The 14,559-nt window shown below is 47.6% G+C and overlaps 1 protein-coding gene across 1 annotated transcript in view; it reads left to right on the top strand.

Moving 5' to 3' along the window:
- Nucleotides 1-14,150, top strand: part of si:dkey-22o22.2 (neural-cadherin) — a 112,433-nt gene extending 98,283 nt beyond the window's left edge. Inside the window, exons 20-34 of the mRNA XM_014200922.2 lie at nt 513-606; nt 2,537-2,730; nt 3,090-3,325; nt 4,040-4,317; nt 4,415-4,629; nt 5,342-5,469; nt 5,624-5,751; nt 6,654-6,765; nt 7,812-7,992; nt 8,096-8,262; nt 8,362-8,626; nt 9,853-10,033; nt 10,156-10,409; nt 11,266-11,423; nt 11,679-14,150. Of these exons, the coding sequence (XP_014056397.2) occupies nt 513-606; nt 2,537-2,730; nt 3,090-3,325; nt 4,040-4,317; nt 4,415-4,629; nt 5,342-5,469; nt 5,624-5,751; nt 6,654-6,765; nt 7,812-7,992; nt 8,096-8,262; nt 8,362-8,626; nt 9,853-10,033; nt 10,156-10,409; nt 11,266-11,423; nt 11,679-12,275 (3,188 nt within the window). The 3' untranslated portion in view covers nt 12,276-14,150. The remainder of the gene's footprint in view (nt 1-512; nt 607-2,536; nt 2,731-3,089; nt 3,326-4,039; nt 4,318-4,414; nt 4,630-5,341; nt 5,470-5,623; nt 5,752-6,653; nt 6,766-7,811; nt 7,993-8,095; nt 8,263-8,361; nt 8,627-9,852; nt 10,034-10,155; nt 10,410-11,265; nt 11,424-11,678) is intronic.
- The last annotated feature ends 409 nt before the right edge of the window (nt 14,151-14,559 follow it).

The raw sequence follows: 14,559 nt of genomic DNA, 5'->3' as shown, positions 1-14,559 counted from the left end.
CATGCCATCTGTCAGCTTGCTGTAACTGCTGGAAAAACTCTGGTTTTCTGTCATGTATTTTTAGTAGATTCTCTGTATGGGTTTTGCCAGATGAAAGTACATTAACCTTCTAATAAGAATTCATCATGTATCTCCAAACATGCCATGAAGCAAACAATTTACTTAAGCTCAAGTCCCAGGTTTGATAGGCATATAAACAGGAGCCATTACATGTTTTATTTGATTTCACGCCTAAGGGGATTACAGCACTCAATTTAGCTTTTTGGAGGGAAAACGGGAGCTAACATGCTAATGTGTGCACTTCCCCTGCTGTGTTTTCAAAACCGTGTCCATATGTGCCAACGAGGCGACGCTCTCCAACTTATCTTCCCTCCTCCGCCCCTCCTCCTCTTCCTCCCCTCCTCCACCTCCTCTTCTCCCTTTCTTTCTTTTTCTCTCTCACTCTGAGAGCTTTAGGTGTACGACAGGGAGGGGTAGTCTTCCCGCACCTAATTCTGAGTTTTCCCCCGTAGGTGTTCTCCCCACAACAGTGCTTGGCCAGGTTCAATCCCCTGACCTTGATGACTGGAGCGAAAAGGTTTACAGATTCCAAGGCAAACCCCCCAGGTACTTTGATCTCCTCACTAAAGTTGGAATGAAGCCCGGCCACTTAAGAGAGAGGAAAAGAGAATAAGACAAAAGAGTGTACAATAAGAGGGGAGGAAAGTGTGGGATTGAGAGAGAGAGAGAGAGAGAGAGACAGAATGTAAAAGGAGAGAAAGATACATTTTAGGGGAAGGAGAAACAGGCCGTTTAAGAGAAACAGAGAAAGTAGAAATAGATTGGAAGAGAGAGAGAGGGAAAGCGAGAGAGAAAGGGAGACATGAATTGTCAGGAGCACAATTATTAATACTTCATAAAGAATTGTATTGAAAATTCCCAGTGAAGCGAGACACGGCGCTCTGGTTTTGTTTGATGGGTGCGCAATGTTTGGTGTACACTGAAAAGAAGCTGATTACGCTGCTGGCACCTCTCCCTCTAATGAGACACCTGTAATCGGGAGAGCTAGTAAGCACACGAAAAGATGACAAGGAACGACAGAGAGAGAAAGTGAGCAAGAAAGAGCCATTACCATGTTGAATCCCCAGTCAGCAGATCCCAATGCGTCTCGAAGGACCAAACTATATGGATCATCTCATTATACCTACCAGCCATCCGTGTAGATGATGATTTGAAGCCTATTTGTTTTCTGTCTCCAAAGTGCTGTGTTGCATGTTTGCCCCGGCTAGCCCTGCAAACAGGGATTCATTAATGTATTACATTAACATGATGTCCCGGGGAGCGATGACATAACACACATCTACCCACAGCTCAGCACCTCTTCGATTGGGCCAGCCGGTTTCATTTTCTTATGGCTCAGATAATTACCTCGTTTGGCCTGACTTCTGAAGGTCACGGGCCATGCATAACCAGCTTTTACTGTTACGTAAGAGAGAGCCATGGCACCTTTTCAAATCTCTTTTGATGGCGGGCTAGTGTGTGAGGGTACTTACCGTGGTGTGCCATCAAACAATGTGATGCTAAAACAATAGCGCGGTCATGTGGTAAAGCTCGGTGTATCTGTAAACATTTGTATGTTGCTCCAGTTGTACAAAGGCTCTGTAGAGCAGAGCTTACATACTGTACTGCTGCCCCCCCCATTTTCAGTAGAGGCGGAAGCTTCAAAAACAGAGCCATTTTGAAAGACATCAGATGAACTCCTTGGCATTGACCTCTAACTTGAGAGATGTGGAGCGAGTGAGGTAGATGGAGATAGTCACAGCAGAACCATCATCATTCCCTTGTCATGATCTGAGCCAGTGATAAGGACCAGAGTGGACAGGGGCCAAGTAAATAGAGGGATGATAGATGGAAGGGGAGAGAAGATATGAGTAGATAGCTGGGAAGGAGAAGAGTCACTGTAATAGAGGGAACAAGGACATGTGAGTAAGAAAAGTTAGAGAAGTGAGAAGTAGACTTTAGGAGCAGGATAGGATAGAAAGTTCTGCAGTATTAACATGGGGCTTAGGTAGGGCTGGTGGGGTTAGTGTAGTGAGAATGTGTCTATGGGGAGTAGAGAGAGAGACCTAGCATGAACCTAAGAGGTTGTGGGAACAGGTTCAGGGGGAATAGGTTTTTGATAGAGTGAACACTGAACTGGGTATGCAGGGAATAGAGTAATAGAGTTAACGGGGCTAGGTGGGAGGAGGGAGGGGTGTTGGTAGAGTGGAGGAGAGGTAGGGTAGAGAGGGTTGCATTGATACTGATAGTGAATCCATCTATAATGCATGTGGCTGTCTCCCTGGACTGTTCAGTGTTTTAACGTGAGATGGTGAGCATGGAGGGAGGCCAGGGATAGTCCTGCATGGATGAACACCGGGGGGACTACTGCTGATCTCTCTTACACTCAGTTCTCCCCCCATCCCTCTCTTTTACTTCTATGCCCACTACCCCCCTTTTCTCTCGATCTTCTTCCATTTCTCTCTCCCTCCATCTCCTCCTCCCTCCTCCCTCTCAGCGGGTTGTTCAGTCTGAACCACAACTCAGGCCAGTTGATTATCAGAGAGGGGGCCCCTGTGCCGGTGGGTTCCTACAGCCTCGAGGTCCGTGTCTCCGACAAGACCTGGCCCGACGTGATCTCCACCGCAGAGGTCGTCGTCATGGAGCTGGACGAGGAGGCGGTCCAGAACGCTGGCTCTTTGCGCCTGTCCAGTGAGTTTTGCCACCTAGTGTATCAGCCAATATTGTCACTTTTCACTCTTTTTCATGGTCACTGACCACAGACCATAAGGAGCTAATGCTGTCATAATGTTTCCATAGTAACCGTGTCACGTGTGATGACATGCGTGCCTGAGTGCTGTGTGGCAGGCTTTCTTGTATCTAATAGTTCCCATAGGTCGTGGTTCACATCACCCCCAGGCACCAGCTGAGCATTTACAAACATCTGACTGATTTGTACTGTCGTTACCTGTAGAACATTGGGCAGGGGAGTGTTTTGCACGGGGCATTCCACTTTGTAGTGTGATGAACTGAGTGTCCTGACCATTCAACCCCACCATCCTGTCGCGCAGACATCACAGTGGAACAGTTCTTCAGCAGTGCACCGGGTCAGGAGAGTTCTTTCTCCCGCCTGGGTCGTCTCCTCTCCGAGCTTCTCCAGACCGACCGGGACAACGTCCACGTCTTCTCTGTCGCCAATGGCAACCGCCAGGGTGAGCGCCAGGTCAACGTGTGGTTCGCCGCCCACGGCTCGCCGTACTACAAGGCCGAGAAACTCCACGGCAATGTGATGGCGCATAAAGCTAAGGTGAAGATGGGATGCACACTAAGTGTCTCATATAAGAGTTCGAATACGCATAAAGCTTCACACTAGACAACGTTACAAACATTCACACTATCTCACACAGTGATGCACTACTAAAAAGAAATATTTAAAATCTCACACACACTTAAACACACACACACACTGACACCATGCTCAACAACATCCATATTTCATCACACACACACACACACATTTAAACTCTCACACACACTTAATCACACACGCACTGCGGCACACTACTCAAGTGTGTGTAAATGTTTCATGTCCATTTAAGGCATGAGACAGCATCTGGTGACCCAAGCTTGCGCTGGGGGAACAGAAAGGGAGAGAGAGGAATGGATGGATAAGAGAAAAAGAGGGATGACAGGAGAGAACGTCTGAGTCTTTATAAAGTCTTCACTAGTCCATAAATCCTAAGCTGTTTTGTAGTGAGTGTTGTGCTGCCCAGAAGCAGTTGTTTATACACTGGATGTGTGTCACTGACAGTTTTACTGCTGCCTGTTACGATTGAATGGAACTGGTGAGTTGCTTTTAAGCCATTGGAGTCAGATTGAGTCAGAACAAATTCATCCAGAGACATCACCTGGCTGTAAATTAAGACTATGAAAGACTGATATGAAGACTGATTCAAACCAATTTGATTTCACTGACAGGCAGTAGACTGACGCTCTCTTTCTCTCCCCCCTCCTCTCTCAGTTGGAAGCAGCACTGGGTGTGTCTATCTCCCAGGTGGGTATAGACGAGTGTCCCGCCACAGACTGCAGTCAGTCGGGCGGCTGCAGCAGTGACGTCACCTTCAGCCTCACCCCCACCGCCCTCAGCTCCGGGAACACCTCCCTGGTGTCTGTCTCCGCCTCCTCTGAGGCACGCTGCGGCTGCAGGGCCAGAGAGAGCCTGCACCAGGCCTGCTCCTCCTACCCCCACAACCCCTGCCTCAACGGAGGCACCTGTCAGGACAGCGAGCTGGGATACAGGTATGACGGTCAAAGACAGTTGGAGCCAATAGCTCTCGCTAGTTAGCATTAGCTGTTAGAAATAAAACGTTCGCAATGTTTCTCCCCTGCCGTTCAGGTGCAAGTGTCCTCCCATGTTTGACGGGCCTGAGTGCCAGCAGACCAAGCACTCCTTCCGCGGCCAGGGTTACGCCTGGTTCCCTCCCATCAGGCCTTGCTTTCAGAGCCACATCTCATTGGAGTTCATAACCGAGTCAGCCAATGGGCTGCTGCTCTACAACGGCCCTCTAGGCCCCGCCCAGGCCGGAGAGCAGGAGGACTACATCTCTCTGGGTAAGAACAGACAGCCTACATGTAGGCCCTGAACAGAAACAACCACACCCTAGTCCATCTCACTTACTCCTACTTCCTACTTTCAATGTGTCTGGAAATGGATAGGTAAGCAATATGGGGATCGATCGGCAACCAGCACTCTTGATCAAACCCCTAGTGGAGGTGACATACTCATATCCTCATAAGCCTGCGTCATATTCAGGTCCCTATAAGCCATGTGGCTTTTATGTCAAGTCATGTCCCCCCTAATCCTAATGTCACATCCCAGAGGTCCTATATGTCCCTAAGATTAGTCCAGTTTGGCCTTTAGAAAGGCCTTACATAATCTGTTTGGTAGCCCCGTCGCATTAATTTATGTAATTATCGAGCCTGCTCCAAGTTCCCCCGCTCCGGGGATAGCAAATCGAACATGGCTGCTGAATTGATTGCGGTGAAGCATTTTTCACTGGTTCTGCTCAACTGAGTAGCAGTGTAGAACACAGAGGTTGGTCAGGTCACACACCATGTAGTCATACACACTTTCACACGCATACTGTTAATGCAACATTAAGGCGACTTATCAATGTAACTCTGTATATTGGTGAGTCAGCCAGTTTCAAGCGAAAATGACTAGATTGATTGATGGAGAGTCAGAATGTGTTTCCACTGTTATGTGATCTCAAGCCTCGAAGTGATTATCTCTCCTCATCCCTGTTTCCTGTCTCTCTTCCAGAATTGAGGAATGGCGTTCCGACCCTCAGCATCAGCCATGGATCGGGAACACTGACGTTGCAGCTCCCAGCGAGATCCACCATCACGGACCGCCGATGGCACCGCCTGGACATCATCAGTGACGGAAAGGTCCAGATATATTCCCAGAGGGGTTGGAGGAGGGAACGGTTGGGGATTGGGGAATAGCCGAAGGGGGAATCCTCATTGGGATGCTTACATTATGAACTGAGCTAGGACCTGACTGTGAACGTGACGGTGGTGCTATATGATGTGTTTAATCCAGGCAGTTCAACTGATCCTAGACCAGTGTTCGGGGGCAGTGGTGAATGAGGTGGAGGGTCTAGTGGTGGAGGTGCTGGAGACAGATCAGTCTGGCTGCAAGGCTTCTGGAGAGACCCCTGGCAACCTGAGGTAAGAACAGGCAACTGTAGACCACTAGACTACTACAGACCACTGAAGACTACTACTGACAAGCCATGTTATGCACAAGCCAACACTAGCTGGGTTCCCATCCAATTGGTGACAGATTTTCATGTGAATATTCTAAAATCAGCTAAATAAAAACGATGTGCATTTTCTCACCTTTTGTGGTCAAATTCCCACGTACTGAATAGAAAAATACAAGTTAAATGGGTTTCAATCGTATTTTAAACTATACTGATGGTTTTCTCGCACCTTTTTGTTGTTGTTATATAGCGAGTGTGACCACTCTGGTATTGACACGTGCTCTCTAGCCAATAGCGATACCTGCACACTGTTGACTAGAGCGCACACATAGTCGACATGATGAGATTATTATTATGGACAAAAGAGAGATTATTTTTATTTGTCAAACAGCAGCCAAGCATCGATTATCATGTCACCAGAATAAGACCCTCGATATTTATTGGAAAGGAGCATCAAGCTCATCACCGTGCACTTTAATCAGCCTGTGAAGTTCATCATAACCTATTTCACCTGTAGCCTATTAAACGGCATGCTTTCCCTGACGAGTCGTAGTGGGAGGACCACACAACATGGCATCGCGTGACTCCAAGTTTACTTCCCTATAATGGTTATTATATCAATATTTGTGCATAAAAGCGTTTTCATCGATATTTCTCGCATAATTCATTTTACAGACACAAAAGGATCCCACATTGTCTAGCGTATTTTGTGATGTCGACATTTGAAAAGTTTACCTAAAAATGTTCTGTTTCCGTCAGGCCTGTCATGACATTTTTGATCCGACATCTACTTTGCTTGTATAAAAAGGTTGGATGGAAACCTGGTTACTGACTCTTATCTCTGTCTCTCTCCTCCCCATCTCCCAGGTTCCTGAATGTGAACCAGCCTCTCCAGCTGGGCGGGGTGAAGGAGGCCTCCACACACAGACGCTACAAAGCTTTCACTGGCTGCCTCAGGAACCTGGTGGTCGATAGCAAGGTAACCTCTCTCTTCCCCCCCTCCCTTGCTTTCTCTTTCTTTCGTTCTTTCTTTCTCTCCGTCTTCAATAAAGTCACACCTCCTCTTCCTCCACCACCTTTTATTCCTCACTTCTCTAGTAGTTCTATCCTCCTTTCCTCACTGTCACAGTGTTTTCATTCTCCCCATCAGAGTGACAGAGCTGTCTATCCATCAGACTGATAGTGACAGGTTTATGAACAGAGCTCAGAGGAGACAGAGACTGGCAGCTGTATTAATATACCTGGGAAGAAGAGAGGCTTTCTTTTAGTCTGTTTACTCTATGGGGTTGTCAATATTCATTTGTTTATGTGAGTGGGTTTCTTTTGCGACTTCTCTCTGCAACGTGTGTGTGTGTGTGTGTGTGTGTGTGTGTGTGTGTGTGTGTGTGTGTGTGTGTGTGTGTGTGTGTGTGTGTGTGTGTGTGTGTGTGTGTGTGTGTGTGTGTGTGTGTGTGTGTGTGTGTGTGTGTGTGTGTCCTGTTGGCACTTGCTGAGAGTGCCGGGGGAGAGAGTTGGATAGACGGTCGTTTGAGCACAGCTTATGAAATGAGGACAAAAAACCGATTTCAATGTCCAAATAAGACATAAATTATAAGAACATCTCCTCCATAAACTATTCCTGAAAGCAGATTAGCTTGTGTGGTTTTGCGTCACTGCTGGGAAATATGAAAGGGAGGGAACATGGGACTGAAGTGGTGGCCATTTTGGCTCAGATGGTTGACAGTTGACCATATACAGTCCTGTTTGACATGAATTATTAGGGGAGAGGAGCACAGCAGGACAGCATGAGTGATGACCATTTTGGATCAGATAGTTGATTATATACAGCAACAGTAGTAGCCATTTTGGCTCAAGAAGTTGACCATATAAAGCCCTATTTGACATGGGGTGTGAAAGGAGAGGATCACAGGGCAGCAACGGCATCCATTTGAGCTCAAATGTTGATAACTGACTCTGAGGGCTCTCTTTATGTTTCTCTAAGCTGATATTTAACCTATAATGTATTCACTACATCTCTCTCTGGAGGTGTATGACCTGGGAATTCCGGGGGAGAGCTTGGATAGTTCCCCGGGCTGTGGCCTGACAGACGGGGTGTGTGTGACAACAAGTGGACCCTCCTGTGGCGTCCACGGGACCTGCCTGGGCGAGTGGGGCTCCTTCAGCTGTGACTGTCACCCCGGGTACAGCGGGCACAAGTGTGACAAAGGTAGGTGAATTTGCTGGTGGACTGGTTCTTCTTCACAGCAGTATTTTGGTGTGTGAATGTGTGTGAGGGAGAGTATTAACCATATCGCCTCTCTCCCCTGTAGCTCTACCAGAGTGGTCCTTCGTCAGGGACAGTATGCTACGCTACCAGCTGAGGGGGGGAGGTAGCCCCCGTCGTACACACATCCAGCTCCTGCTCCGCACGCGCTCCTCCTCTGGCACCCTGCTCTCCATGATGTCCCGCGGTGCCAACGAGTACATCATCCTGGAGGTCAGTGCCCTGCTGTAACATCACTCACAGGATCCAATTTAGTCAATTGGAAAGTGAAAAGTGGCTACATTTGCTGATGTCCTCTCTCCGCTCTCTCAGATCGTAGACGGCCACCTGTCGGTGCGTGCCAACCTGGGCGACGGTGCCCACTCCCTCCGCCTGGCCAGCCAGCAGGTCGACAGGGGCCAGTGGGTCCTCGCCAGCTTGCATCGTCATGACAACCTCTTCACGCTGCGCCTGGAGCAGGGCGGTGGCTCGCGGGAGGCCAGGGCCTGGATGGGGAACAGGCGGGAGATTGTGGTGCACCCCCCCAGTGTGCTGCTGGGGAATGGACCCACCCCGGGACAATCTGCTGACTTCCAGGGTAAGAAGTCTCCTTTTCTGTACTTTCCATGTTTTCTCTGCTGGTTCTCTCTTCTTTCTCCTCTGTCTCCTCTTTGTCTCAATCTATTCTCCTGTTTTCCTCTCTCCTTTCATCCTCTCTTCTCATTATTTCACCTCATCCTGTCTCTACTCCTCCCCTCCTCTCCACTGTAATGGTCTCCTCTCTCCTTGTGTCTGCCTCTCAGTGTGTGCATCTTGTGTCTGCCTCTCAGTGTGTGCCTCTTGTGTCTGCCTCTCAGTGTGTGCCTCTTGTGTCTGCCTCTCAGTGTGTGCCTCTTGTGTCTGCCTCTCAGTGTGTGCATCTTGTGTCTGCCTCTCAGTGTGTGCATCTTGTGTCTGCCTCTCAGTGTGTGCCTCTTGTGTCTGCCTCTCAGTGTGTGCATCTTGTGTCTGCCTCTCAGTGTGTGCATCCTGTGTCTGCCTCTGTGTGTGCATCTTGTGTCTGCCTCTCAGTGTGTGCCTCTTGTGTCTGCCTCTCAGTGTGTGCATCTTGTGTCTGCCTCTCAGTGTGTGCATCTTGTGTCTGCCTCTCAGTGTGTGCCTCTTGTGTCTGCCTCTCAGTGTGTGCATCTTGTGTCTGCCTCTCAGTGTGTGCCTCTTGTGTCTGCCTCTCAGTGTGTGCCTCTTGTGTCTGCCTCTCAGTGTGTGCATCTTGTGTCTGCCTCTCAGTGTGTGCATCTTGTGTCTGCCTCTCAGTGTGTGCATCTTGTGTCTGCCTCTCAGTGTGTGCCTCTTGTGTCTGCCTCTCAGTGTGTGCATCTTGTGTCTGCCTCTCAGTGTGTGCATCTTGTGTCTGCCTCTCAGTGTCTGCCTCTTGTGTCTGCCTCTCAGTGTGTGCCTCTTGTGTCTGCCTCTCAGTGTGTGCATCTTGTGTCTGCCTCTCAGTGTGTGCATCTTGTGTCTGCCTCTCAGTGTGTGCATCTTGTGTCTGCCTCTCAGTGTGTGCCTCTTGTGTCTGCCTCTCAGTGTGTGCATCTTTGGTTGGGTCAAAAAGCCACAGGTCCATGTCAAGGAGTGGCTGATCTTTCTGTCATCATTTTGTTCCATATTTTTTACTCAATCTTTCCCTTTTTTCCCTCTATTTTACTTTATCAAGGCAAATACATTTCTTAGAAGTAGCAATCACAGAAAACAATCGTCTCTGATGATCTTTTATCCTATTAGTTTTTCTCAGTCATTAAGGCTCTCTCCCTCTCTCTCTCGCAGGCTGCCTGCGGGATGTAAGGCTGAACGGCCACTCCCTCCTTCTGGATGGTCAGAGTACCGAGTTCAGCACGGTGTTGGAGCGGAGGGGGGTGACTTCAGGCTGTCACTCAGACGCCTGCAGTGCCAAGCCCTGCCGCAGCCCCCTTTACTGTGTGGACCTGTGGAGGAAACACCAGTGCAGGTGTGTGAGGCTGGCTACACACACATTTAAACACATACAAGCACTATCTCACACAATCTTACACATGCTAAGGACACACAGACATAGTTAAAAGAACAAACCTGTTCTCCGGCCTCTCCCAGGTGTCCAGGTGGCCAGGTGACGGTGACAGACGAGACATCAGGCCACCACCGCTGTGTGCCCTCCCCCTGTGGACCCTCGGCCTGCCGTAACAGGGGCACCTGCCACGCCCTGACCCCCGACAGCTGGCAGTGCCGTTGCCCCGAGGGGTTCAGAGGTCAGCGTTGTGAGGTGGGCCAGATGAAAGCCCACCGTATGGCCGCCCTCAGCCCGGGCTCCATCCTGGTCATCAGCATGTGTCTGCTCGTCTTCTTCGGTAAATATGGACGACTAAAACCCTCTCTTCACATGACCTTTTACCCTTTTACCCATACTGAAACCCTCTCTTCACATGACCTTTTACCCTTTTACCCATACTGAAACCCTCTCTTCACATGACCTTTTACCCTTTTACCCATACTGAAACCCTCTCTTCACATGACCTTTTACCCTTCATATAGTGAGCTGTTTTTAAGACATCAATAGAGTAGTCATTATAATGCTGTCCATTAGCAGCATTGATAAACACCATATAGATAGATGTGTAGTTAGATGTATGCAGAAGGGAGAGCAGGGGAAATAGACTAGAGACTAGAGGGCCTGTTCAGTGACAGTGACACGTGACAGGTAGCGAGGTTTGTATGAGCCTCTGACGGGTACGGCTCTGTGATGTCAGACTGGCAGGGCCCCCGAGGGCCCCTCTGTCAACGCTGACGGCCCTGATACACGACACAGCGAGATCATAGCCCCATGCCAGGGAAAGGAGAGGGGGATGAGAAGTGGAGAAGACGAACATAAACATCTGAGTGCTAAAACTAGAAATGTCAAGCGGGATGAGGAAAAGGGTGAAGTAGCTACAGTGGTGAATGTCTAAAAATCAGTGATGGTTAGACTTGCAGGGAGAGTGAGGAAGGGAAATTGAGAGAGATGGCATGAAGGGAGAGGGGAAAAGAGAGTGTAGGATTGCCTGAGGGACGGTAGATGGCCGACAGAAGACAAGAGGTGAACGTGAAAAGGATAGGTTTTGCTTCATCTCTTTCCCTTCCACACTCAGATGCATGTAGAGTACATAGTGTTATCTCTCATTCTCTTCCATCCACTCTAATGACTGAACTGTTGCCGTTCTCCTGTAGCTGTGCTGGTAGCTGTGACAGTTTGGAACCAGAAGGGCAGTCGTAGTAAGTTCCAGAAGAGGGGCGTGTACCACATCCCTGCAGAACACCAGAGCTGGGAGGACATCAGAGAGAACATCCTCAACTACAACGAGGAGGGAGGAGGAGAGCAGGACCAGGTACACACACACACACACACACACACACACACACACACACACACACACACACACACACACACACACACACACACACACACACACACACACACACACACACACACACACACACACACACAGGTCAGACATTGCAGCACAGTGAAATTACCTAAGTCGCTGTTCATTGAGATCGATTTCTAAATTGACCACTAGATGGCATCATTGACTTATTTTTCATACTTATGTTTTTAATTTGATGCCATTTCATCCCTCCAGAATGCCTATGACATCACAGAGCTGAAGAGGCCCCTGTGTTCCAGCCTGTCCCAGTCCTCATCCTGCACCACCGCCCCCCTCATCAAGTCCTCCCAGGGCTCCCAGGAGGAGGTGCACCCCGCTGGCTCAGCCTGCAGCTCAGGGACCCCCTACCTCCACATCCCCCACCACCACCACCACCGCCATCATCACCACGCTAGCAATGCTAGCTATACTAATGATAGTAATGATGCTCATGCTAGCTCCGTGGGCCACTGCCCCATGGACTTCAAGAGCTACGTGGCGCGCATCATCTGGGAGGCCGACAACGACAGTCAGGAGTTCCCGCCGGACAGCTATCACGTCTGGAGCATCGAGGGCGCCGGGTCCCCGGTCGGTAGCCTCAGCTCGCTGGGTTCTGCTATCTCCCACGATAAAGCAGAGGAAGAGGAGGGAGCAGCCTTCAGCTACGACCGGCTATCCCACTGGGGGGACAAGTTTGAGGCTCTAAGTGAAATGTACGAGCGACCGGCGCTGGCGCTGACATACAGGGAAGCTTTGAGTTACAGCCAGAGTCAGAGGAGCCACAGTCAGGACAACCTGCCACACCCTTTTTAGGGTACTCATAAACCACAACCCATCATACACTGCAACATTGACTGACTTAGTACCTGCTAGTGATTGTGTATGGTGTGCCAATGCTGGTTGGTAGTAAGGGAAAGAAACCACACGGAAAATTGTCTCCTGTTATTTTTTTCTTCATGTTGACAGGTTTGCTGAAGCTTTATGTGGTGGAAGAGGGATTACAAGTCTTAGTGAGATGAATTTATTTATTCTGTTTTATTTCTCTCTGTGAAGTGTTGAAACTGTATTTATTTTTGCTCTGAAATGATGTTGAACCAACAGGGACAATGTTGTTCTTCTATATTATAAGGACTTTGAACTTAATGTGTCAAATGTATATGTTACCGGTACCCATTTATTTTGTATTATAACGTTTTTGTTTCAGACATCCTATTGGATAAAGACAGTCATGCCAAGGAAACAGGCAAACGGAGAAGCTCTGATTTGTTCCTTTACGACATTCTATCCTGTGAGAATATATATGGACAGCATTTTTGCCCTACACAGGGGGAGTTCCCCTTCTTCAGTTCAGCAGGAGGTAGATATGATCTCTAGGAGGAACCTTATAAAACTAAAGGAAAATTGATTAGACGAAGAAAGCCATCAATCGTGTTGTTTATTCCTTGATATGTGTAAGTTATCAGTTCTCATACGCAAGAGATTCTAGATCCTCTAGACTATTGTCAAATACTTTCCCTTTCAATCACAGTCTAATTGCACTAGTGGATGATTCTCAGTCTTGATTGCAGAATCCATTTGCCAAAAAATAAGTACAAACCTTAAAATGCATAGAACGGTAAAAGCATTGTTGATATGCCGGGTGATAAACCTTCACTTGGCATCAATTATGTGTATTATAGAATATAGTGATGGGGTTTCAGATAGGAAATATTTTTATACTCCAATATAGATATAATGAACCCAGCCCCTGTGGTGCACTGTCTTGATGTGTCTTACAAGGAGGTGCTCCTTTCTTCTGTTTCTAGCTCTATGTTGGTTCAGAGATGGTGTTGTGTGATGCCAATCATTTCTGAAACTTCCTGTCCTATCGTCTCGGAAACAAGAGGGCAGGATGACCCCACAGTGTCCTGACAACGTCTGATGAATGTATTGTGCTAAAGGAGCCAGGAAATACAGGGAGGGGTTGGCTGGGAAGGAATAGTTGTGAGTAGTCAAAGAAAAGTCAAACAGTACAATCACAGAAACTCCATTGCCGACACTTATTTTATAAATGATCTGATTGAAATGGTTCTATTTTTGTTGCCGTAGGTAGACAAAAACTCCCCAAAACTAGCTCTCCAAAATGTCTTCACTTTACAATTTTGTTCGTGATAACTCCTATATATAGCTGTATAAACAAATATCCCATCTTTTCCATGGCTGTAGAGTTACTGTGATGCACAGTGGAGACACAGTGAGAACCAGGAACACCTCCCTAACAAACACACTGATAAAATCCCTTCTGGCTGTTGTCTCCACATTGTCTCCACATTTCAAATTACTGGTGGTGCCTTTTGTACGCTGGTGTTTGGTCCAATTATCGACTGCACCCTTACATTTTTTCCCCATATGACTTAACTGCAGTTGCTATGTTTGCATATATTAACCTAAAACTATAGATACAATGGATACATGTGGTTGCAGCCGTTCAGTGATTTTGATCAGGAGACACATGGACTCTGGAACTCACAAACCCAGTAAGGCTTCATCCTCGCAGCCCAACGTCCCTACTTACTGTATTCAGGACTCAAGGTCCTTGTCCCCGTGTTATTATGTATATATAATGTACATATCTACGTTTTATAGCAACCTAACGTCAGATATTCCTTTTGTATATTACTTTAATTAAAATGACTTTTCTTCAAGGCATTGCAATTGGGTTTGTAACTTTATTTGTCCAATGTAAGGATGGCTGTAACTCCATCTCTATTATATGGACACCGTTAATGAACCACGGCACAGGCTTTATCAGGACATAGCGCTGTATGAGACAAGGTACAACAACAGTGATTAAAGGGATGAGAAATACGGCCATGATTATTCTTAACATAGGGACATACTGCCCTCTTGTGGTGAGTTTCAGATCTTTACATGAAATACATGAAAAATAATGTATTTGGTCAAACGATATTGTTATTGTTTCTCAAAGATGTTTTTTTATCTTTCTACTGCAGATGTGTCATAGATAATATGGGTTATTTGTACGTGGAGAGGGTAGCACATGTACGTGAAGTTGGAAAATGAAAGAAACGTGTCATAAAAGTGAAGGACTCATTAT

Source organism: Salmo salar, chromosome ssa05 (assembly GCF_905237065.1).
Source record: "Salmo salar chromosome ssa05, Ssal_v3.1, whole genome shotgun sequence".
In the NCBI taxonomy this organism is placed as follows: Eukaryota; Metazoa; Chordata; class Actinopteri; order Salmoniformes; family Salmonidae; genus Salmo; species Salmo salar.
Note: the sequence above shows the minus strand (reverse complement) of the source record. Positions and strands in the feature narration are given on the sequence as shown.